We start from the raw sequence: 26,461 nt of genomic DNA on the forward strand, positions 1-26,461 counted from the left end.
ACGGCGCAGGCAACAGAAAACGCCCGCATTGAACATATTCAGAATGTCCCATTTAAGCTTCAAATTTTCAAAGGCTTCACACTGCGGAAGGGGGGGGACCCCCCCTTCCCCCCGGTTGCTTCGCTCCCTCGCATCCGTGCGAATGTGTGCTCCCTCATACTACTTTTTTCTAGAAAAACCCCTGCCATTGAATCGTTTGCTTTGACTCGTTTGAATTGAATCATACCATAGAATCAGTCTCATTCAGTGAATCATTCAGTGAATCGTTTAGTGAATTGTTCAATGAATCGTTTAGTGACTCGTTCAATGAATCGTTTAGTGAATCGTTCAATGAATAGTTTAGTGAATCGTACCAATGAATCATTTAGTGAATCATTTAGTGAATCATACCATTAATCCTGGTGCTTAATAATAAATTACCAAACAGCTAAATTATGGTATATTTCCAAATTATTACAATCACTTACCATATTACATAACTTTTATATGCACCCTTTTGAATTCTTTGAGAAGATTGGGGACTTCACATATTGTTGTTCACACAAATAAACACAGCTTTGATAATAAATGAATTTATTATACAAAGATAAAAATGGATAATCAATATATACAAGCAGTGAGGTGTATATACACGTGTGGTGTGTGTGTATGGCCTAGCTTGTTGCTAGCTAAAACAAAGGAATGTTATCCAAGTAGAACAAAGGATTAGCTCTGTTGCTAATGTGTGCTTGTGTGTGTGTGCGCTTGTGTGTGTGTGTGTGTGTGGGACTTGACCATGTGTTTAGCCTCGTGTAGCTAACTACACGTGGTGGAGGCCTAGATTAGCCTTGTGTTGCTAGTGTGTGTGTTTGTGAAAGGCCCTATGGCCTAGCTAAAGTGTGTTTGTTAGGCCTGGTGAGGCCTACTGAGCACGTGTTGCTAAAGACAAAGGGAAGCTATCTAAAGTGTATCAGGCCTGTTGAGCACGTGTTCTCAGTAACAAAAAGATTCCACACTCATAACGTTACCAAACTCACTGAAGCCTTGATAAGGTCAAAATGTATGATAAGGAAATGAGTCAGAATAAGAGAGAGAGAGAGAAGCATGCGCAGCCTATCTATTAAACAATTTCGAGAACAGAACCAAAATAAATCAACACGCTGCGTGTCTAATAGTGTAATGAATAAACCTGGGTTTAAATTCACACTATTTCAAATAAAAGCAAATTCCTAAGACTATCTTAATTATGCCCAAATGCCAAAATCTTACTTAATCCTGCCTTTAGCAAGATATGAAGAACTATTCGCCGGTGTAGTTTCGGCCTCGCCGTGGGAGCACGTGAGCCGCTCGTGATGGAGGCGTAGAAAACTTTCGGGTCCAGCGGAGCACTTGGGTGGTTCCCGTGGAAAGCAGAGGATTCTTGGTCCGAACCTCAGCGTTCGTGGGGAAAAGTCTCTGATCAGAATCAGATGCACAGCGCTTTTGAGTTAAAAAGGATTCAATCGCTTCTTAACTTTTAACTGCCTGGGCTGCAGTCGTGACGTCACTTCTAATACAAGTAAACCAGTTGTAACTCAGGTTGAGTTTAAAGATCGCGCGACTCTAGAGTTTACCTTTGCCAAGGGTAAGAAAGAAAATCGTGCTGAGTGATGGATCTTGCAAGAAAGAAGACGTCTTTCTGGTGGAGAGCGTCCCTTTTGTGCATCTAGACTTGTTGAAGTCCGGACGCGAGAGACAAAGATGGCGGGGCTTCCGCTTGGATTTATGCGTGCATGGCAGACTGACGTAGGTGATCCCGCCCACGCGTGACGTAGGTCATGTGGAAGTTGCCTGGGAATTGTAGTTCTGACACAAGATGGCAGCATGATACCTACAGTCCCCCTTTTGGTCTCAGGGGTATGACGGAGTCGTAGCACTGAGAGCACCGTATCGTATCATCGCCGTGTCCATAGTCCTTGAGGTAGCCTTGCTCTGCACAGTCCATGGTGTCCTGCGGAGACTGTGTAAACTTGTGAGTTCCAGTAAGACAGTTGGAGACAGAGGCATTTTGGGCATACAATCACTATGGGCATTTTGGGCATATAATCACTAACTAACTAGATCAAAACCACATTAAAAAAACCCATTAAACATTGAACATGAAACATGTAGTGTTTAATTTCTTATGCATAAAAAAACAAGAAAAGAGAAGAAATGAAGGAAGGAAAGAAGTATTAGTGTTTGGGTTGGCAAACCTAATCTTCTGGGAAGGTGATAGCAGTGGGTGGTCTGGCTAGAAAGCGTGCGCTACTGCGGCTAGCTGTCGGGGACACAGACCATCTTACCTAGCTTGGCATGTATTATGTATGGGTTGCCTGGGCAGACCCAGTGGATGTCTTTAGTGGGGTGCACATCTCTAAATTTTGTGGATTCACAAAAAAAAATGAGGATAGCACTGCCAAGACTATATGCCAGGTGTATTTGCGATGAATACACACTAGTAATAACTGATTTTAGTATTTTATCTACCATGTTATACCGAAGGGTTATTACTTCATTGGGTTCGTGAAGTCTGACCGGGAATGTTAGTGTACGCTTATGGTTGAGTGATGCGTACAAGCTAGGTGGACAGGATGGGCCTAGCTGTCGTCCACCCCCTTTTGGAGTGAGGACTGTTCAAAAGGTTTGGTTCGATTAAATCGATATGAAAGCGTTTGATTAGGCCTAGATGTCCTAATGTGATACGCGACGGGGAACGGTTTTCCCATGATCGAAAGGTCTCGACCAGGGTGGTAGGAACTTCTCTGAGATTCGGGCGTAGTAGGCTTTGTGTCCTTCTACTCTCGAATCGAGATTCTTTTGGGCACCTGTAAAGGTTGACTGTAGGTGGTGTCATAGGTCGGCGACATGTTGATGTGCGGTGTATGCAATCGCGACGCTCATGGCCTCTGGTTTGTATAGGAGATGTGGGGGAAGAACCGACTCTCGCCCAGCCATCATCCCAAAGAGTGTGACTTCAGTGGCGCAATGAGGGGTGGGCCAAATGGCCCTTAGCACCAAGGGAAGTTTCACATCCCAAATTTTACCATGGTTTGTGATATACTTTCGCAGCATGCTCACAATGGTTTGAATGGCTCGTTCAGCCTGACCAGAGAATTGAGGGTGGTACGCGATATGGAATTTCGCCTCGACGCCTAACATGTTCCACAGCGCAGCCATTACACCAGCAGTGAAATGGGTATCTGTGTCTGAGTCGATGGATAGAGGGAGGTTTTTCAAAGAGTTGTGGCCACTAGGGGGAATCGCGATGTCGGGTGTTTCGACACCGGACTCAGTGTACAAAGACATGAACTGAAGTTCATACGAAATTTGATCTCGCGTGGCGCTCGGTTGATCGGTGTTCGCACTAATCTTGTCGCAACGGTTTTGTGCATATTTTGTGGGATCCAACGACTGTGGGGTTTTGTTTTGTGTAAAGCTGACTAAGTTTATGTCGCAGGGCTTGGTTGGGATTGGGTCGCCTTGTGAGAGCCGTGTGTCTGAGAAATGGTGGTGAAGACTTTAGCGCACATGAGAGGTGCGTTTTGTGTGTTTGCCTTCGCCACCAGGGGGGGCCCTACATCCTGACCCTCGCCTGCTGTTTCAGAGGGATCTCCTCCCCCTTTCATGAGATATACCCGTGGTTCCTGGCCTAGTCATGCCAGCGAATGGTCTTTTGTCATTTTTCTTGGGCTCTTTTGTTTTATCTGTTGAGGGGTCTGACGTCTCCTGTAACAGTTCTTTAATCTCAGCCAACTGGGCTTTTAAAGAGTCCAGCTCTGAGTGGAACTCACCAGGTTGGTCTGAGTCACTGTGTTGGTCGTCTCTACCCTTACGTTTAGAGCTACGGTCAGAACGCTTCTGCCGTTTCTGGTCAGAGCAGGGATGACGGTTTTGCTGCCAACCGTTTTGTTCCCTACGACCCTTTTCATGTGATGGGCGATTGCCATAGTCACTGTGGACTCGCCCTCGGTCCCTCCTGGCCTTACCGGACGCGAGAGACAAAGATGGCGGAGCTTCCGCTTGGATTTATGCGTGCATGGCAGACTGACGTAGGTGATCCCGCCCACGCGTGACGTAGGTCACGCAGAAGTTGCCTGGGAATTGTAGTTCTGACACAAGATGGCGGCATGATACCTACAAGCCCCACTCCAAAACCGTGCGAGTTTTGGGTGCTAAGCAGGGCTGAAGCGAGCTGAGTCGTGCTGTTTTGAGATAGTCGAAACGCGAGCCGTGTCGGGCTGAAGTGAGCTGAAGTGAGCTGAAAAAGGGTAGTGGAAAAGGGCCAATAGAGCACCACATTGAGACGTCCCCGGGGGTGGTAGTGTGTAGCCGCCCTTACAGGTTACCCGAGCACAAAAAAAAAAGTGGTTCGGGAGGAACTCGAGGCCATGCTCGAAATGGGCATCGTCGAGGAGTCCCACAGTGACTGGAGCAGCCCGGTGGTCTTGGTACCCAAGGCCGACGGGTCGGTCCGGTTCTGTGTGGACTATAGAAAAGTCAACGCGGTGTCTAAATTCGATGCGTACCCAATGCCTCGTATTGATGAGTTGCTCGATTGGCTAGGCACGGCTCGTTTTACTCGACGCTGGATTTAACAAAGGGTTATTGGCAGATCCCCTTGACTCCATTATCCCGGGAAAAAACAGCCTTTTCCACACCGTTCGGCTTGCACCAATTCGTCACACTTCCGTTTGGGCTGTTTGGGGCGCCTGCTACGTTTCAGCGGCTGATGGACAGGGTCCTCCGCCCCCACGCCACCTATGCGGCCGCATACCTCGACAATATAATCATTTATAGTAATGACTGGCAGCGGCACTTACAACACCTGAGGGCCGTCCTTAAGTCGCTGAGGCGAGCGGGTCTCACAGCCAACCCAAAGAAGTGTGCGATTGGGTGAGTGGAAGTACAGTATCTGGGCTTCCACTTGGGCAACGGGCAGGTGTGTCCCCAAATTAACAAGACAGCAGCAATTGCGGCCTGCCCGAGGCCCAAGACCAAAAAGGGGCTGAGACAGTTCCTGGGGCTGGCTGGCTACTATCGTAGGTTTATACCTAATTATTCGGACGTCACCAGCCCACTGACTGATCTCACTAAAAAGGGGGCACCAGATCCGGTCCAGTGGACGGAGCAATGCCAGCAGGCTTTCTCGGAGGTAAAGGCTGCACTGTGTGGGGGGCCACTTTTACACTCCCCTGACTTTTCTCTCCCTTTTATGTTGCAGACCGATGTGTCGGAGACAGGGCTGGGGGCGGTTTTGTCCCAGGAGGTGGAGGGGGAGGACCGCCCCGTCCTGTACATTAGCAGGAAGCTGTCAGTGCGTGAGGGGCGCTACAGCACTATCTAGAAAGTGTGTCTGGCGATCAAGTGGGCGGTCCTCGCCCTCCACTACTACCTGCTGGGGCGCCCTTTCACCCTCTGTTCAGACTACGCGCCCCTCCAGTGGCTCCACCGCATGAAGGATGCCAACGCGCGGATCACCCGTTGGTATCTGGCACTCCAACCCTTCAATTTTAAGGTGGTCCACAGGCCGGGGGCACAGATGGTTGTGGCGGACTTCCTCTCCTGTCAAGGGGGGGGGGAGTCAGCTGCAGGCCGGACAGCCGCCCGGCCTGAGTCGGGCGGTGGGGGTATGTGGCAGCGGGGGCGTGGTCAAGCGCCGGTCTGTGACAGGAGGGCGGACTCAGGGAAGGTAAGTGGCAGAATCACTACACCTGACGGCAATTAACCTGTTTGTGTGTCTCCCCAGTGACCGCGCCCTATTTAAGGAGAGAGAGCGAGAGCAGAGAGAGCTCTCTCCACAACCAGATGACTGGAATGTGTGTGCGTGTGTGGCTGAGAGTAGAAAATATTTGCACTGAAAAGTGAAAATAAAAGAGTTGTGCGAACTCAGTCTCTGTCCTGCCGTCCTCTGTGCTCCACCCACACCTAGTGAACTTTACATCAGTTTTCTAAAATAAAGATCAATGTCGGCAAAATCAAGCAAACAGAAGTATATAGATACATTAGACGACATCTCACGACAACGGTATGCAGCCAAACTGGCCTTGATTGGGGGAATTGACCCCTACGAAGTGGACAAAGATGCATTTTCAAGTGACTATGCAGGGCTGCCAAAGCCTGAAACTGCCAAAGCCTGCTCCAAAGCCTGAAACTGACTTCATCAAACTTTAAAGGCTGTCTGATATATACAACTTTATATATTCTAGCATTAAATAGACTGTTGAATGCTATGCAACCGTAATAAGTTGATTAAACACAAATCAAATCATACAGAATAGACCTAAAATGTTTTTCAAAAATGACCCTTGCGTGAGTGAAGTGACAAGTGTCAAATAGAAACGTGACAAACGAGCGATATTAAGTGTACATTACAATGTAAACGTACACTCAGCGGTTCCAGTTAGGCATTCTCCAGAGATTGTTTACACAATGTTTTGATTTCCAAAAACAAACTTAAACACAATTGATTGTTTATTTAAACAACTTACCACTTATAAAATGATCGGAGCAGACTTTGCTGTGTTTGGAAGGCTGATAATCCTTGCGGTTGATTCTCACAAGCCATAGATTTCTCCTTTGTATGCTGAGTTTCTTTGTTTGCTCACCTTCGTGCTCCTGTACAGTGGGAATTCCATAAAAGCTCCGCTTGACGTCATCATCTGACCTATTACGACAGCCGTGAATACAACAGGTGTGCACCATTGCTAGCTTTAAATAGCCTGCTTGGGTTCTTTTGAAGACTTTGTACTCGCGCGTTACAATGTGTGCTCAGTGACCCGTACGGTAAGCTTGACCCACAAGATGGCCGCCACTAGGGAATCCCCGACTCTGTGACGTCATGTGCAAACTATGTATTGACCATAGGTGTGAGTGTGAATGGTTGTGTGTCTTTACGTGCCAGCCCTGCGATGATCTGGTGACTTGTCCAGGGTGTACCCCGCCTCTCATCCATAGTCAGCTGGGATAGGCTCCAGCCTGCCTGCGATCCTGTACAGCAGGGGTCATCAAATTACGGCCCGCGGGCAGACTCCGGCCCGCCACCCCCCTTTGACCGGCCCCCCAGCCCCTCACCACTTGAACCGGCCCCATGAGGCAATCCCCAAAAGTGGTCATGGCCTATTTTTTTAAATTGCTTTTTGGCAAATAATAACATGTCTGCACCTTGTATTTTGTTGATTTTATCAATTAAAATTGATATTTAGTTATAAAATGAACTATTCATATTTTCCGAATTTTCGTCATATGCTCGCGATCAAGCAGTGACAGGCAGCGCACGCGTAGAGAACTGTCAGTGTTCAGGACAGCAAAATGGCTAGCGGTAAGCGAAAAGTTGACAGAGAGTGCAGACTTTTTAAAGAACAGTGGACCACCGATTATTTTTTCGTTCAGTGTAAGGACCGTGTAGTTTGTCTTGTATGTAAAGAAAGTGTGTCGGTTTTCAAAGAATATAATCTGCGTCGTCACTACGAAACCCGCCACAAAGAGTATGCTAGTTTGCGAGGGCAATAAAGAGAAGACAGGATTCGGAAGATGAAATGCGGACTGGCTGCACAACAGAATGTATTCCTTCGCCAAACCCAGATCAACCAGGCTGCTGTCCGAGCTAGCTATAAGGTAGCTAACCTACTAACTACCCATGGAAAGCCGTTTACTGATGGGGACTTTGTTAAAGTATGCATGCTTGCTGTGGCCGAGGAGGTGTGTCCCGACAAGAAGGATGCGCTCAATGCGATGAGTCTCTCCGCACCTACTATGACCAGGCGAACCGAAGATTTGGGGGACACCGTGTATGACCAGCTGAATGAGAGAGTGTCAGAATTCGAATTTTTTGCTTTGGCCATGGATGAGAGCAATGACATGCAGGACACAGCACAACTGCTGTGATCTATTGCTCATATTATAATTTCACTGTTTTTTAAAATGTATTTATTTTATAGGCCTATTTATTTGACCTTTATTAAGTGCTGCACACAATTATTGTTAATATTATTAATAATATCAACAGGCCTACCTACAATTTATAATTTTTCACTCACCTCTGCCAGTGTCAATCACCTCAACTAGGCAGATGTTTCTTACCTTGACAGCTTTGATGTTATTTTTATTAGAAAATAAATAAATGGAATATCTGTGGTATTTCAAATTAAAACAAAGTGTGAAGACTCGATTACTACTTTTGCAAACCACTAGTAAAGATAAACAAATATGTGCCAGGAATCAAGTGTGGATATAGTAGTGTGGATATAGTAGTGTGGATATAGTAGTGGGGATGGCTGTGCCAGGCTAGTAATCGCTACTACACAATGAGGCCTGCTGGTGGTCATATTTGTCTGGGTCATACAATTCTATGTTATATAGCTGACCCGACCCCAGCCCCCCATCACAGTCAGGAATGACAATGTGGCCCCCAGAGAAAAAAGTTTGGTGACCCCTGCTGTACAGGATAAGTGGTTAAGGATGATGGATGGATGATGCAACTGTCAGTGCACGGTCAACCGTGTGATGGCAGTGAAGCAACACTCGATGACAGCTACTGGAAAACCCAAAAGGAGAAGAAAATAAACCTGTGCATGTGTACATTGGACTTCCTCTGTCTGCTTGACTGTGCGAAGCAAGCAATTTCATGCACAGTATTTGCTAGGGAATCCCCTCAAATTAAATAGCCACAGAATGGCCTTTTTTTTTTTTAGATATTACAGAAATAAACAGTTAAATTAAAATATATCACAATGACCAAATTTCAGAGGGAACTAAACTTCACTAATATTATGAAACTGAAAGGCCGTCTCACTTTGTTTAGATGTGCCACATTGATCGACTCTTACCATGAAAGACAGAGTGGTATAATAAAATCAGAAGGCGCTTCAGCAAAGAATGTAACTAGGTTATTTCTTTTTAGTAAAGAGTTTCTGACTTGTTTTTCACTTTATTTGTATACTTTGCAATTTCACATTAAAGGTGGAAAAATATCTGACATGATTTATCTTCATGTCAGGCTTTTACTTTGCAAAAACCTGCCATTTTAACAGGGGTATGTAAACTTTTTATATCCACTGTTGCTGATATTTTAATACCCCAATGTTTAATGTATGGTACTAAGAATTTTTTTTTTTACAGTTTTGAGGTGTTTTATATAGATATGAGAGGATCTAATCACTATCTTTTATCCCTCATTTCCTCATTCCTTCTGCTGTAATCACAGAATTTTCTGCATGACTTCGTAATCTAATCACAGTCCAAGAACAGGAATTTGGTAAACACTTGAGTAAGGTTACTACAGTTACTTTACAGGATTTATTTAGCCACTTTTATTTAATAATAAAGCATAATAAATCTACTCACATCTGTTATAAATGACGCAAATTAATTGTTATTGTATATTTTCTTTCTCTTCTATACATTGTCCTTATACTGCACTGTCCTCCTTTCTTGCTCTCTCTCCTATTGCTTTATTGTATATATCGTTTATTATATATCCTATATATACATGCACATTATTATAAAGGTGTATATATTTATTTTAAACCCACACTCCTTACAGTTTCATCGCAGTGGCGGCTCCTGAATTTTTTTTCAGGGGGGGCAATTTTCCCCCGTTATGTCTACACGGACCGTAAATGTCCACAGGACTGAAGTAAATTGACCTAGGTAGCAAATCAATTGGCCGAACTTGTTTTTGCCTGGTAAATTCAGATATCAATAGACAATATCTCTTCTCTCCACTAGGTGGCAACACTAAAGTTAAAGGTGGCAAACTAAGGTAGCCTAGTAAACTAGACCCACCCGCCTATCGGCCAAAAATATTTTTGCCTACGAGTGGCAAATATTCACATTTAGTCTGGCTTGCCAGGCTAAAACTAAGGAAGATTCATTGTGAAGCCTTCAAAGCAAAACATTTGGCATCACAATCAATTAATATTACATTACTCATTTATTTTCTCATATTATTCCAGAATTCTATAATAAGTAGACACAAATTCTTAATTATAAACATATTCTAATTTCTTCAATTCTAAAGAATGCAATTAAAGTGGCAGGATATAAATCCAAAAGTGTTTAAGTTTTGAAAAAGATGAAGAAAAGCATAACCATCAAACAAACATGTGCAGCTTAATTATGTGGTTTTTTTTGTATGGAATTGCACCATTTTAACAACAAATAATTCTAAATAAATTCTGCGGGTTTTTTTCCCAAGAATTCCTCCAGAAAGCCATGCCTTAAAAGGAAATTTAAAGTATTACAAGCATGTCAATGAACACAAAAGGCTTTAGTTATTTAGCTATACACACACAAGGTTACACAAGGTTTTGTAGTCAGTGCAACTTGGCTTAACAAGTTGGAAAAAAGGTAAGGTGCTGCTGGCTCCAATGAACACATACTGTACAATATATAAAAACTGAAAATATGCTTAATTTACACCAAGTCAGAGAGAACTTGAGGCTACTGAAATATTCCAAGCATGGCAATGTTAAACTGCCATTGGTAAAACAAAAACATGGCAATGTTAAACTGCCATTGGTAAAACACACACAAAAACAACTTTTGCCTAGTAAATTCAAATATCAGATATCACTGTACCGTCTGCTGTGCTACTTCCAGGGTGGAAGAGAACGCAAGGGTTAGCAAAAAAGAGCATTGACTACATCACAGCCAGCTAGCCAAGTTTTCCGGTGGTACCAGTTCTTGTTAAAACCTCTTGAGTAGGTCTTCTCCCCCTTCGTAGACACTTGCTTGATGTTTAAATTCGGTCTAGGAGGTCCTAGCTGTTTGATTGCCATTTTCTCCTCATTGGTACGACGACTAAAGGGAACTTCTTTCAGAGACGCTATCGTATTGTTGCACTCAACACTCGCCGCCATCTTCATAGAATGTTCACACATTTCCTGCGCAAGTTGCGTTTTCCAGCCCAAAATTATGTTCAAAACCCGCCAAAATGCACTTAAAACCAATCTGGCAACACTTGCGTGGCGCAACAGGCGTATGACGTAAGCACGCTGCTTGTGCGAGCACATAAAACCTAATAGAAAATGCATTGGGAGCAGGATTTTCGAAAAAAAAACGTACGTACCGTTAGTGTCAATGGGAGATTTTGGGGCAAATCTGAACCTGACAGAAATCGCCCAAAAAGGGCGTGGCTACACCAGGCGCGACCTTAGCCTGATTGGACAATGACATTACTGTTGGTAGTAGGAGTAGATAAAAAAAAAAAATCTCCCTCCCTGTTTGGGAGTGCGTCGCCCAAATCGCCCCTATTAACGAGCCGCCAGTGTTTCATCGGCAAGTTTTAAATTAATTTGTGATCACAGGCTGACATTAGAAAATTGTTTATTTTAAAATAAAAGTATTGTGCAACTGTTAAGACACGCAAAAATGACACATTTACATCCTGTTTTTTCCCCATTCCTCACTTTATAGCTAGGTCTAACATGGTCAACATGGAAAAACATAAGATTATTAAATTAAAAAAAAGAAAGCTTGACCCTGTTTTTTTTCCCAAAAGAAAAGAGGATAAAGTGACAGAGTTAATTCTTTACTTTTTAAGTTGTGAAAATTGTCATGTCCACAGAATGTAAAGAATCATGTTTTTGAATTATACTGTCAGGAATGCAGGTGACAGATGGATGTAAACACAGAGGAGAGGCAAAGGCAAAGCTGGCAGACAAATCTGAATCATAGATCAAACACGGTGTACGTAAACAGGCAACGGTCAGGCGAGGCACAAACCGGAGCTCACCGGCAGAGACGGAGAGCGTAAACCAAAGCTATGCCAGTAACCAGACCCATATGGAAAAGATGTAGATAAATCTTATAAAATTTTTATGTCCTTTGTCTGAAACTTGTATGTAAAGCATACAACAGTGAAACCAGATATAAGATCCTTAGTAAATTTGAACAAAATGAAACTTGTATGATTTGCGTATTTATCAGAACAATATATGACAGTAATGCAAAAGTGGCCACTTTCAGGAGTAAATCATGTTCCTTATATGATGCACAATACATGAAACATAAACTGAAGGTGATGGAAAGTTTTATATATATTTTTATGTTTCTTCTATTTCTTTTCCATATGGGGGCAACCAGCACGAGTACTAAGGCTTGGTAAAGTCAGGCACGGGAAACACTGAGCGTTTACTTTACATCAAGCATGTGAACTGAGAATGCTGATTTACACTGTAGTAATGAGGCCGTGATTCATATAGATTAACACTCCAGAGACTGAGAGCGGTGCGGTGCAGGATGGTTGTTGTAGTCTATAGCGTCCATGTTTGAAGGCCTCTGCGAACTTTGAGCAGGTGCAGACATGACATATACCTGTATATAAGAAATAATTTTCACCAATCTCATCCAATCTCTCTGAGAATGGATGAGATATCATCAGCATGATTAGCCTCATTATGTTACGGCTAATTTTTTCTCTTTCTGTTAATGATATTTCGGAAAAGCCACATCATTTAATCAGACATCTTATCATAACAGGATATAAAGGGAAGCTACTCAGACAATCCCATGTTTTAGGAGATGAGTGGCAATGCTAGCTGTAGATCAACTACAACACCATCACTTTTCACACACAATAAATTAGCGTGCGTTATCTGGGATCATACTTTCAGGTGGACGAGAGATCAGTTTCGGGGACGCTCTGATTTTCAGACAGAAACTTGTAAAACATGACCTTGAAACACATTAAATGCGTTTGTAGGGAAATATGTGTGATGTTTTGTTGGTTGGTATTTCTGTCGGAAGCTAGTGGTTGTGTGTCACTCTGATGTCACAAGGGGGGCGTTGTCATTGTTATTACCTTGCCTGGGACGGAGTCCACCAGGGGGCGACGTATTGTTTTCAGTGGGGTTTCTTTGTTTTTTTTGTTAGCAACATTATGGGAAAACGGCTGGAAAGTTCTTGAAACTTTCAGGCTAGATGGGCATTGGTCTCAAATAGAACCTCCAACATTTTGAGGGTCATCTGGTCAAGGTCACCAAAAATGTCAAAATAATTTTTGGTGCAAATGGTGTCCCAATGTCCTGAATGTGTCCCAAATTACTCCCTACTCACTACATAGTGGACTATATTGTCAGGTCGCCATTTTGTAGTGCTGTCCGAATGTATAGTGAGCATTATTACACCCTATTCAGTGCACTCAAAGTATCTCACAATGCATCACGCAGCAAAGAAGAAAAAAAAGGCCGTGACAAAGAAGTTTTAACATTTAATCAATGAGCTCTGTAGGGATGGCCGCCATGCCTGTAACCATGGTAACCCTTTCACAACCAGTTTGAACACACCAATCTCTATACTTGACGCCATGTTCTATCCCTGCCCCTTCCTCTGACTCCCTGTAACGGTATGGGACAGAGACGACACCGGATACCAGGTACAGTGACATCATGACTGCTTTAAACTCGCGGCAGGACCGAAATTCTGTCTCTCTGGCTGTGGATCCGCTCTCTGGTGGATTCCACACGTGAAAGAGAGAAGCCGATGCATTGGCGCAATAGAAGGACAGAGAACAAAGAACGAGCTATTGATACCGGACTTTGAACTTTTGGTTAATGTATTTGACCTACGCAGAGTTGTAATAATAACTGAACTGGTTAGTTACTGCAGCCCAGGCAGTATTCCAAAGAGAAAAGGCGACTGGATCCCTTTTCCCTTTTTCAACGTCGACGAATTATAAACAAGATTCCTTCTAGATCATCGGACGACCGAGGCTCTCCAGCTGACGAGCTGAAGGAACAAAACCATCTTCTTCCCAGATCTGCATCCCGCGCTATCCCGGATAACAGAAGGCACTTCCAATCGCTAATAAGAGTGATCACCCCGAGTAAGGAGCAAAACCGTCTTCTTCCTGGATCTGCGTCCCACGCTATCCCAGAGAAGGCACACTTCCAGTCCCTGAGTAAGGCTGGCATCTGGGCAAAGTTCATTAGTTTTACTTGTAGCTAGTTAACATGAACATTGTTGTTTATTTGAATTCATTTATGATTTAAATCTACACATTTTGATTCACATGAAAGTCGGTCTTAGACCGTGTGTTGTTGATTTACTTTGTTTACTATCTGTTTAGTTAGATTGTGCATGCTCTCTCTCTCTTTCTCACTTTTTAACCTAGCCTAGTTCAAACTCCAGATTCCCTTGTCTTAATTTTTGTGCGCTCTCCTTGTAGGCGCAGCCTGGCACGGCTCGTGCATTCCATTTGCATTACACACACACACACACACACACACACACACACAACCACGTGATTTTCCCTATCACATTTTAATATCCACTCGCCCTATTACTTCTGATCCCCATTAGTGCCTCAATTATCATACACACTACTGATTCTTTTGTATATATTTTGTATATATTGTATCATTTATATTGAATTATTCCTCGGCTGCTATTGTTGCTATACAGTGGTGCTTGAAAGTTTGTGAACCCTTTAGAATTTTCTATATTTCTGCATAAATATGACCTAAAACATCATCAGATTTTCACACAAGTCCTAAAAGTAGATAAAGAGAACCCAGTTAAATGAATGAGACAAAAATATTATACTTGGTCATTTATTTATTGAGGAAAATTATCCAATATTACATATCTGAGAGTGGCAAAAGTATGTGAACCTTTGCTTTCAGTGTGACCCTCTTGTGCAGCAATAACTACAACTAAACGTTTGCGGTAACTGTTGATCAGTCCTGCACACCGGCTTGGAGGAATTTTAGCCCATTCCTCTGTACAGAACAGCTTCAACTCTGGGATGTTGGTGGGTTTCCTCACATGAACTGCTCGCTTCAGGTCCTTCCATAACATTTCCATTGGATTAAGGTCAGGACTTTGACTTGGCCATTCCAAAACATTAACTTTATTCTTCTTTAACCATTTTTTGGTAGAACGACTTGTGTGCTTAGGGTCGTTGTCTTGCTGCATGACCGACCTTCTCTTGAGATTCAGTTCATGGACAGATGTCCTGACATTTTCCTTTAGAATTCGCTGGTATAATTCAGAATTCATTGTTCCATCAATGATGGCAAGCCATCCTGGCCCAGATGCAGCAAAACAGGCCCAAACCATGATACTACCACCACCATGTTTCACAGATGGGATAAGGTTCTTATGCTGGAATGCAGTGTTTTCCTTTCTTCAAACATAACACTTCTCATTGAAACCAAAAAGTTCTATTTTGGTCTCATCTGTCCACAAAACATTTTTCCAATAGCCTTCTGGCTTGTCCACGTGATCTTTAGCAAACTGCAGATGAGCAGCAATGTTCTTTTTGGAGAGCAGTGGCTTTCTCCTTGTAACCCTGCCATGCACACCATTGTTGTTCAGTGTTCTCCTGATGGTGGACTCATGAACATTAACATTAGCCAATGTGAGAGAGGCCTTCAGTTGCTTATAAGTTACCCTGGAGTCCTTTGTGACCGCGCCGACTATTACACGCCTTGCTCTTGGAGTGATCTTTGCTGGTCGACCACTCCTGGGGAGGGTAATAATGGTCTTGAATTTCCTCCATTTGTACACAATCTGTCTGACTGTGGATTGGTGGAGTCTAAACTCTTTAGAGATGGTTTTGTAACCTTTTCCAGCCTGATGAGCATCAACAATGCTTTTTCTGAGGTCCTCAGAAATCTCCTTTGTTCGTGCCATGATACACTTCCGCAAACATGTGTTGTGAAGATCAGACTTTGATAGATCCCTGTTCTTTAAATAAAACAGGGTGCCCACTCACACCTGATTGTCATCCCATTGATTGAAAACACCTGACTCTAATTTCACCTTCAAATTAACTGCTAATCCTAGAGGTTCACATACTTTTGCCACTCACAGATATGTAATATTGGATCATTTTCCTCAATAAATAAATGACCAAGTATAATATTTTTGTCTCATTTGTTTAACTGGGTTCTCTTTATCTACGTTTAGGACTTGTGTAAAAATCTGATGATGTTTTGGGTCATATTTATGCAGAAATATAGAAAATTCTAAAGGGTTCACAAACTTTCAAGCACCACTGTATCTGATCAGTATTAGTTTGCTAATTCCTGTCGGCTATTTCAATAAATGGTATCTTTGGAATAAACTGTGTCCTGTTTATTGTTCCAATATTCACTGAAGTGCCAACCTCTATCAAGAAAAGAACTCTAATTGCCTTTACCCATTTTGTTAATGAATTTATGAGACATACTTTTTTTTTTACATGAGACTGATTTGATTGATTTTAATAGTTAGCTATAAACTATTAGATACACTAATTAATGATTAATGAATTTATGAGACTGATTTGGGAAGCCCATTGCACCTACAGCTCACTATATAGTCCTCTATATAGTAATTCCCTATATAGTGAGTAGGGCGTGGTGAACGAGTGAGTGATTTAGGACACAGTGTTTGTAACCAATCAGGACTTATCCTTATAAAGTTCGATTACCCATTCTATTTCTTAATAAACTTTGGAACTAATCAGAACTAGAAATGAAATAAGAGAAACCTCGTTATAACTTCATAGTATCGGAAGATAATCGGCAGATAAAAGATAAACGAAATTCACCTCGTGGTTCACCAAGGCTACTGATTCGATACCAAGTAAGTGATGCTTATTTTAAGAAAATTTATCTTTTGATTATCTCAGCTTTTGTTTGGTCCTTCTGAAAAGTCAAATAAAACATTTTGTAAGGTGTTTTTTTTTTTTTAATTTTACAACCCTGATTCCACTGCGACCCTGTAGAAGGATAAAGCGGCTAGAGATAATGAGATGAGATGAACCCTGATTCCAAAAAAGTTGGGACAAAGTACAAATTGTAAATAAAAATGCAATGCAATGATGTGGAAGTTTCAAAATTCCATATTTTATTCAGAATAGAACATAGATGACATATCAAATGTTTAAACTGAGAAAATGTATCATTTAAAGAGAAAAATTAGGTGATTTTAAATTTCATGACAACAACACATCTCAAAGTTGGGACAAGGCCATGTTTACCACTGTGAGACATCCCCTTTTCTCTTTACAACAGTCTGTAAACGTCTGGGGACTGAGAAGATAAGTTGCTCAAGTTTAGGGATAGGAATGTTAACCCATTCTTGTCTAATGTAGGATTCTAGTTGCTCAACTGTCTTAGGTCTTTTTTGTCATATCTTCCGTTTTATGATGCGCCAAATGTTTTTTATGGGTGAAAGATCTGGACTGCAGGCTGGCCAGTTCAGTACCCGGACCCTTCTTCTACGCAGCCATGATGCTGTAATTGATGCAGTATGTGGTTTGGCATTGTCATGTTGGAAAATGCAAGGTCTTCCCTGAAAGAGACGTTGTCTGGATGGGAGCATATATTGCTCTAGAACCTGGATATACCTTTCAGCATTGATGGTGTCTTTCCAGATGTGTAAGCTGCCCATGCCACACGCACTAATGCAACCCCATACCATCAGAGATGCAGGCTTCTGAACTGAGCGCTGATAACAACTTGGGTCGTCCTTTTCCTCTTTAGTCCGAATGACACGGCATCCCTGATTTCCATAAAGAACTTCAAATTTTGATTCATCTGACCACAGAACAGTTTTCCACTTTGCCACAGTCCATTTTAAATGAGCCTTGGCCCAGAGAAGACGTCTGCGCTTCTGGATCATGTTTAGATACGGCTTCTTCTTTGAACTATAGAGTTTTAGCTGGCAATGGCGGATGGCACGGTGAATTGTGTTCACAGATAATGTTCTCTGGAAATATTCCTGAGCCCATTTTGTGATTTCCAATACAGAAGCATGCCTGTATGTGATGCAGTGCCGTCTAAGGGCCCGAAGATCGCGGGCACCCAGTATGGTTTTCCGGCCTTGACCCTTATGCACAGAGATTCTTCCAGATTCTCTGAATCTTTTGATGATATGCAGATGATGATGAATCTTTTGATGCACTGCAGATGATGATATGTTCAAACTCTTTGCAATTTTACACTGTCGAACTCCTTTCTGATATTGCTCCACTATTTGTCGGCGCAGAATTAGGGGGATTGGTGATCCTCTTCCCATCTTTACTTCTGAGAGCCACTGCCACTCCAACATGCTCTTTTTATACCCAGTCATGTTAATGACCTATTGCCAATTGACCTAATGAGTTGCAATTTGGTCCTCCAGCTGTTCCTTTTTTGTACCATTAACTTTTCCAGCCTCTTATTGCCCCTGTCCCAACTTTTTTGAGATGTGTTGCTGTCATGAAATGTCAAATGAGCCAATATTTGGCATGAAATTTCAAAATGTCTCACTTTCGACATTTGATATGCTATGTTCTATTGTGAATACAATAGCAGTTTTTGAGATTTGTAAATTATTGCATTCCATTTTTATTTACAATTTGTACTTTGTCCCAACTTTTTTGGAATCAGGGTTGTAGCTTTTTGGCAGTTATTTAGAGTCTTTACACTACGCTTATGAAACAAAATATTCTCATTAGTACTAGTAATGACCTTCAAAGTACAGAGACCACACTTGTGAGATCAAATCAGTTGTTATAACACTAAAATAAGTGCTACCGGGTGAGGTTTGTTTTGCCTGGCAACACTTGTTATTGATAGCACAGTTACACTGGAGGTAAATAAAGGATAAAAATGTCAGCAGTCTCAAACAGGTATAGTTTCACTGTTATCTCCTAAAACCAAAACTCATGTTTTATTTTCCAGTAATATTCAGCATCATATTAAAGAGAAACTCAGCCTAGGAGTTTTGGAGCCATTGAAGTGAACTCAGGACACAAAGTCCCAGAATGCACTGCAGCTACATGACGCAGAGACTCGACTTGGCTAGTCGGTGATGTTCGAGGTGACGAGTGCAATAACATTAATGACAGTATTAGTGTTGAATTAGTTGAAGCTTTGGAAACTGATGTGTTTGAGCAGAGTGTAGAGATGAGGAGGAGAGAGAACTGGATGAAATCACTAAAGCACCGCTGCATGAATCTCTTTATGTAGAGATAAAGCGAGGGTTATCTCTGCACCACTATCAGCACAGCATTGTGACTCAATACAGTGAATACAGTTAAACTGAATACCTCAGAATTTCATTACAGAATAAATCTCGGATGCTGTTGAAGATCACATGTTAATTATAAAGATTAATATGTAAATTGTTCAGGGTGGATTTTTCCTGAACAAGATGTCTTCCTCATTTCAGCCTTCCTTCATTCCATCATTTCAGCCTTTTCCCTAGAAAGAAAGAAAGAGTTTTTAATGCTACTGTTGAAATAATTTCTTAAATAGAAAGTAAATTTTTTTTTCTGAAAAAAACCCCCACAATATTGTTTACCTCAGGCATGTGACCCTCTCTTGAGTCCATTCCATTCTGGGATCAGCGCAGATCAACCTCCCATTCCTCACTTTAAAACTGCAGCAAAATACAGAAATCATCATTATTTTGAAAGCATCACCATAAAGCTGGGGCTAAAATACACACACATAAATTACAGTAACACACTGTGTGTGTCGAGACTCACATTATGGCTCTGATGTCACAGTTTCTGGTGATTTCCTGGATGAAGTAGCCTTTCAGCCGGCTGCAGCGAACAGGCCTCCGTGTGTAGGAAAAGCAGCATCGTGCTGTGAGGTGTTCCCATTATTTAGAATATTTAGAAATAACAAAGTAACCATGATCAGTCAAACAACATGTTGTGTTTAATACTCAGCAATCCATGCCTCGGTGACCCAGGACATCTCTACATCTCTTTAGTGTTAACATCAATGCAAAAAAAAAAATAAAATAAAAGTTTAAAAATACTGTAGTTTTTGGTGACATCCAATTAAATCACAACACTGACATTTAGGTTTCACCCACAGCTTTTCCTCTATTTTTACTGGTAGAAATAATCATTTACAGCAAATGTTGTTTCCATCAATAAAATTTCCATCAGTGCTTTAATGAGAGTGCCACAGAACTGGAAATACAAGTTCACGTTTTCATTTTTAAATCCCCGCAGTCCGGTTTCCAGACAGGTAAAGAGTTCAATCTATAAAAATCTCTAATCTTGACCATCGTACAAATAAAAGAACAAAGCAAATTATTTCTTTCATATGCCTTTTATGCTGCTTGTAGGTTTTTTTCTCTTCTGTCACGTTTTTCTCTTGAAAAATTCCAGAGCCAAAATGCAAACTCTTCTCCAACCAAAAGATTGAACAAATGGTTGGAGGTAAAACATAGAATATCAACTATATTGTCTAGAAGAATGACCCAAAAAGCAAATTCAATCTTTCTGGTCTCTAATTTGCACCCTAAAATTGAATAAAACGATTAAAATATACTGTTTTGCCCAATTTCCGAAGGTTTGTTTACATCTCACTTACAGTGGTGCTTGAAAGTTTGTGAACCCTTTATAATTTTCTATATTTCTGCATAAATATGACCTAAAACATCATCAGATCTTCACACAAGTCCTAAAAGTAGATAAAGAGAATGCAGTTAAACAAATGAGACAAAAATATTATACTTGGTCACTTATTTATTGAGGAAAATGATCCAATATTACATATCTGTGAGTGGCAAAAGTATGTGAACCTCTAGGATTAGCAGTTAATTTGAAGGTGAAATTAGAGTCAGGTGTTTTCAATCAATGGGATGACAATCAGGTGTGAGTGGGCACCCTGTTTTATTTAAAGAACAGGGATCTATCAAAGTCTGATCTTCACAACACATGTTTGTGGAAGTGTATCATGGCCCGAACAAAGGAGATTTCTGAGGACCTCAGAAAAAGTGTTGTTGATGCTCATCAGTCTGGAAAAGGTTACAAAACCATCTCTAAAGAGTTTGGACTCCACCAATCCACAGTCAGACAGACTGTGTACAAATGGAGGAAATTCAAGACCATTGTTACCCTCCGCAGGAGTGGTCGACCAACAAAGATCACTCCAAGAACAAGGCATGTAATAGTTGGCGAGGTCACAAAGGACCCCAGAGTAACTTCTAAGCAACTGAAGGCCTCTCTCACATTGGCTAATGTTAATGTTCATGAGTTCACCATCAGGAGAACACTGAACAACAATGGTGTGCATGGCAGGGTTGCAAGCAAAAAAGCCACTGCTCTCCAAAAAGAACATTGCAGCTCGTCTGAAGTTTACTAAAGATCACGTGGACAAGCCAGAAGGCTATTGGAAAAATGTTTTGTGGATGGATGAGACCAAAATGGGACTTGTTGGTTTAAATGAGAAGCGTTATGTTTGGAGAAAGGAAAACGCTGCATTCCAGCATAAGAACCTTATCCCATCTGTGAAACATGGTGGTGGTAGTATCATTGTTTGGGCCTGTTTTGCTGCATCTGGGCCAGGACGGCTTGCCATCATTGATGGAACAATGAATTCTGAATTGTACCAGGAAATTCTAAAGGAAAATGTCAGGACATCTGTCCATGAACTGAATCTCAAGAGAATGTGGGTCATGCAGCAAGACAACGACCCTAAGTACACAAGTCATTCTACCAAAGGATGGTTAAAGAAGAATAAAGTGAATGTTTTGGAATGGCCAAGTCAAAGTCCTGACCTTAATCCAATCGAAATGTTGTGGAAGGACCTGAAGCAAGCGGTTCATGTGAGGAAACCCACCAACATCCCAGAGTTGAAGTTGTTCTGTACGGAGGAATGGGCTAAAATTCCTCCAAGCCGGTGTGCAGGACTGATCAACAGTTACTGGAAACGTTTAGTTGCAGTTATTGTTGCACAAGGGGGTCACACCAGATACTGAAAGCAAAGGTTCACATACTTTTGCCACTCACAGATATGTAATATTGGATCATTTTCCTCAATCAATAAATGACCAAGTATAATATTTTTGTCTCATTTGTTTAACTGGGTTCTCTTTATCTACTTTTAGGAGTTGTGTGAAAATCTGATGATGTTTTAGGTCATATTTATGCAGAAATATAGAAAATTCTAAAGGGTTCACAAACTTTCAAGCACCACTGTATGCGCACTTTCACCACCAGGGGATAGCCGTCGTGACGTCATTCAAGCCAAACAGACTGGGAGCAGGTCTGTGTTTACTTGCGAACCGAGCACACGTGTACGGACTTTGGTCGTGAGAGGTTGTGTAAAACGTCTGAAAGCGATAGCGATTTTGAAGTAGGAACTCTCCAAATTGAATATCGAGAGGTGAAACCATATATGTATGAACCTATGGCCATTGCGAAGCATTCGGTGAATGTGGCTCACTGGTTTGACCGTGCGGCCTCAGAATCGGACAGCGACTCAGCCGACTCTGATCGCGGTGACCCCGGACCTCAACAAGACTCGCGCCCAAACAATTTATCCTGGTAGTTATGATAAATTCCTACTTTCGTCGTAATACTAAATAAGAGCCTTTTTGAAGAATAATTAAACCGCCCTCCCTAGTGGATATAGGGAACGATTACTGGACAGTGAGCCAGTAGGCCACATTAGCCTGCCATCCGCGGCATTATACTATTTATAGCCTACTCTGAGCGAGGAAATATCCCTTTGTCTCATTTCCACAATGATTGTAAAATCCCTCAGGATTCTTAACTTGTCAATTGCAAGCAAAAGTAACCTCCAATCTTTTCCTTTTTGCTTGAGCGTTGCCGGTCCGTTTCTTCTTTGACTGATTGATTTTGTTTCACGCGCACAATCCACTCTCTCCACCTCATCTCTTCTTTCGGAAAAAGCCAACCCTCTGGCTTCACATGCACAATCCACTCTCTCCGCCTCGTCTCCTCTTTCGGAAAAAGCCAACCCTCTTGCTCCACTTCTTCTCCTCTTCTGGAAAAAGCCAATCCACTTTCTCTGTCTCTTCTCCTCTCTCGGAAAAGGGTAAAAACTTCTTCCTAAAACCACTCCCGTTGTTACAGCTCACTGCACAACAATAAGGCATGGTATTTCTTTGGAAATTCCTGAACGCACGTCTGCACTCAAGCCGAACGGCAATGCAAGTAAACAGAAGTGGACTCAACTCAAGTGATTTGTTTGTCTTGAATGACGTCACGCGCCGAGTGGTCACGAAAATCGCTGAACAGAAATTCGCTGCGATCCGCACTAACTTATTTTAATTATTACTTATTAACAATACTTCTTGGGACCAGAAGAAAATTACAGAGGGTTTTTAACATCTAAAGTTTCAAATGTACATAAATTGAAAACTGTTGCCCATGAACTTTAAATAACTCACACTATAAAAAAGGAAACTGGCTTGCTGTTACATTTATATAAGTGTAGCATGTATTTTCTATGAAATAAATTCATGTTTCCAGGATGAACATTATTAAATTGTGTAGCATTTGCATGAAATTCAACAACCTCACATGAAGTAGATTAATTCATGTTAAACTGAACCGAGGCTATCTAGTTTCAGCGGGTAACCGGGAAAATCAAGGCCATTATCAGAGAAGATAATCTGAGAGGAGAATGATGATAAAATAAGTGAAGCATCCATCCTTTATCTGTAGCCACTTATCCTGTTCTACAGGGTCACAGGCAAGCTGGAGCCTATCCCAGCTGACTATGGGCGAGAGGCGGGGTGCACCCTGGACAAGTCGCCAGGTTATCGCAGGGCTGACATATAGAGACAAACAACCGTTCACACTCACGGTCAATTTAGAGAAGAAGAAGAAGAAGAAGAGACCTTTATTCATCACATGCACATTTCAAGCACAGTGAAATTCATCCTCTGCATTTAACCCATCTGATGCAGTGAACACACGCGTACACACTCAGAGCAGTGGGCAGCTACACCAAAGCGCCCGGGGAGCAATCAGGGGTCAAGTACTTTGCTCAAGGGCACCTCAGCACAAGGCCGCCCCACGTCAACCTAACTGCATGTCTTTGGATTGTGGGGGAAACCAGAGCACCCGGAAGAAACCCACGCAGACACGGGGAGAACATGCAAACTCCACACAAAAAGGCCCTCGCCAGCTACTGGGCTTGAACCTTCTTGCTGTGAGGCGACGGTTCTAACTACTACACTACCGTGCCGCCTGTAAGGGAAGCAGTGTGTGCTATTATTTATCAGTTTTTCATAAAAAATGGAGGCACAAACTATTTTTTGTTGTTTGCAAGGAATTCTCATCTCACCTCATTATCTCTAGCCACTTTATCCTGTTCTGCAGGGTCGCAGGCAAGCTGGAGCCTATCCCAGCTGACTACGGGCGAAAGGCGGGGTACACCCTGGACAAGTCGCCAGGTCATCACAGGGCTGACACATAGACACAGACAACCATTCACACTCACATTCACACCTACGGTCAATTTAGAGCCACCAGTTAGCCTAACCTGCATGTTTTTGGACTGTGGGGGAAACCGGAGCACCCGGAGGAAACCCACGCGGACACGGGGAGAACATGCAAACTCCGCACAGAAAGGCCCTCGCCGGCCACGGGGCTCGAACCCGGACCTTTGTGAGGGAATTTTTAATGGATGAACATTATTATTCTCTGTGTTTCTGTGTGTTGAGCTCAAGTGGCCTATACTGAGAAAGATGTTTTTTCCTATGTTGTAATCGCTTTTCTGTGGCCTTGGTGGTAATGAGCAGGGTGCTTGAGTTCATCCTAGCTTGCATCTTCTCATGATGTAACCACCTTTCCTGACCTTGGTGGTGATAAGCAGGGTGCCTGAGTTCTCATAACTACGCATCCGCCCGCACGCCAGGTGCACGCTCTAACAAAGCTTCATAGAAAATCTTGAGCCAATCACGTGAAGACACAAGCAGTGAGCGAATGCTTTCAGAGTATAATAGATAACATTCCTAAAACACAACTCAGAGTGCGCGTACTCTCGGCATCATCAGAAGTGGTGTCTTCTTCTATTCTTCTCTTTCCTTTCCTATTTTATATATCTTTTATATGATCTACAAAAATGACTGAAAAGACAACTGTTAAGCGTTCTGAAGTGTTTATTAGAAATTTCCATTACAATTTGGTGTCCCCTGGGTGGGCCCTATGCGTCTGATCCTCGGACGACGGAACACTCCCAAGGCTACGGTGCGGAGCTGAGAACTCGGACGAGAGACCAGGCCATCAGGGCTCACCGAACCAGTAAGTGATAACTTTGCATTCTTGTGTAAAGAAATTAGTGGAAACAGTATTTAAAGAATGATACAAGAAATGGACAGAGATTTGTCCTAGTATTTAAAAATGATATAAGAGACGGACAGAAGTTTGTCCGAGCCCAGGAGGACTGCTAAGCTGTGGTATCATCAATATGTTTGCAGAAAACAGATAAAACACAATTTTGAGACAATAAACTGCGAGTAGTTTATTGGGTTGTGTAAGAGAATTATCCGCCCAAGTGACGACTGGGTAACGGCTCACCTACTTGAGCGAAGGAAGTACGGGTGTGTGTCTCGACGGACTCATGTTCAGCGATTCGTAACTGGGAAAAAATTGAATCTTGCTCCCTTTGTTCTGTGTGAACAACTGGCCCGTCGGAGGAACGGGATAGAGAGGTTCGATCACGAAGTCGCAAAGACACACCGGTGTGCACGCAAAATATTGATGAATTAACAGAGTACTGTCCTCCTCCAAATTCTGAAACAGAGAAACAGATTTGTACACATGCGCGAGTTGTCTTTGAGGTTGTTGTGTTAAATGATGCCTACTTTAGCTTAAGGCAAATGTCAGATAAATTGTTTACTAATAAGAACACACCTAAAGGATTAGTGTGTCGCATTTTTGGACATAGTCCAACCTGTTCTTCTTGTGATCCTAAAAAAAAAAACTCAGCCATTGTTGTCATAACCTATTGATATAACAGTGTACAATGAGGAACAGAAACAGTAAGTTAGGGAAAGAAAAGAAAAAAAGCAAGTAAGTGTGAAGCTACATGTGCTATAATAAGAATTGGCTGTTCCTATGACAGCCCAAACATCCAGTTTATGAAAATTTTTTATGATTGTTTGGCACAGTTTGACATATGGGTAAAGGACTTAGGATTCCCTGAGAAGGGCAGTTTTAGTCCCAGGCAGATAGGACAGTTAGAAGAAAAATTGAAACAGAAGGAAAAAGAAGAGCTTGCAGATAATGTTAAGTTCTTAGGGGACTGGAGGGCATTTTCTGCATGGAAAGAAGAAACACTTAAGAGAGAGTACAAAAGAGAGAAATGACAGGCAGGGCTCTCACCCTCTTCTCAGTGTTTGAAATTTCAGATGGACCCTGACCTGGAGTCTGCCCCACCACTCCAACACACACTGCCTCCTCAGCAAGGCGGAACATCATTCCCACAAGCGCTTCACCCACAGAAAGGGGGAGAAGTCGAGACAAAGAAGAAAAAAAAAATTGAGCCTCTGGAATCTCTCCCAGCCTACCAGCTGCCTCCAGCATCAGCGCCTCTCAGCGCTTCTCCGTCACACATGAGATCCGGTCTTGCATATGGCAATGGAAAAGACACCCTCCTGGACCTGACCACGTGCTCAGCAGTGGGTCCACAAGGCCGTAACCTAAAGTCTGAAGTCCTTCATCTTCCAATGATGGAAGTGGCTGGAGCTGACGGCGTGCTTTTAG

At 42.4% G+C, this 26,461-nt stretch overlaps 1 protein-coding gene across 1 annotated transcript in view; it reads right to left on the reverse strand.

Moving 5' to 3' along the window:
* Window positions 1-18,923: 18,923 nt before the first annotated feature.
* LOC132867838 (C-C motif chemokine 3-like 1) overlaps window positions 18,924-26,461 on the reverse strand; it is a 30,720-nt gene continuing 23,182 nt past the window's right edge. The window contains exons 2-4 of the mRNA XM_060900813.1: window positions 19,466-19,568; window positions 19,279-19,356; window positions 18,924-19,178 (exon numbers count right to left, since the gene is read on the reverse strand). Of these exons, the coding sequence (XP_060756796.1) occupies window positions 19,154-19,178; window positions 19,279-19,356; window positions 19,466-19,568 (206 nt within the window). The 3' untranslated portion in view covers window positions 18,924-19,153. The remainder of the gene's footprint in view (window positions 19,179-19,278; window positions 19,357-19,465; window positions 19,569-26,461) is intronic.

The sequence above is a fragment of the Neoarius graeffei genome, chromosome 19 (genome assembly GCF_027579695.1).
Source record: "Neoarius graeffei isolate fNeoGra1 chromosome 19, fNeoGra1.pri, whole genome shotgun sequence".
NCBI lineage: Eukaryota > Metazoa > Chordata > Actinopteri > Siluriformes > Ariidae > Neoarius > Neoarius graeffei.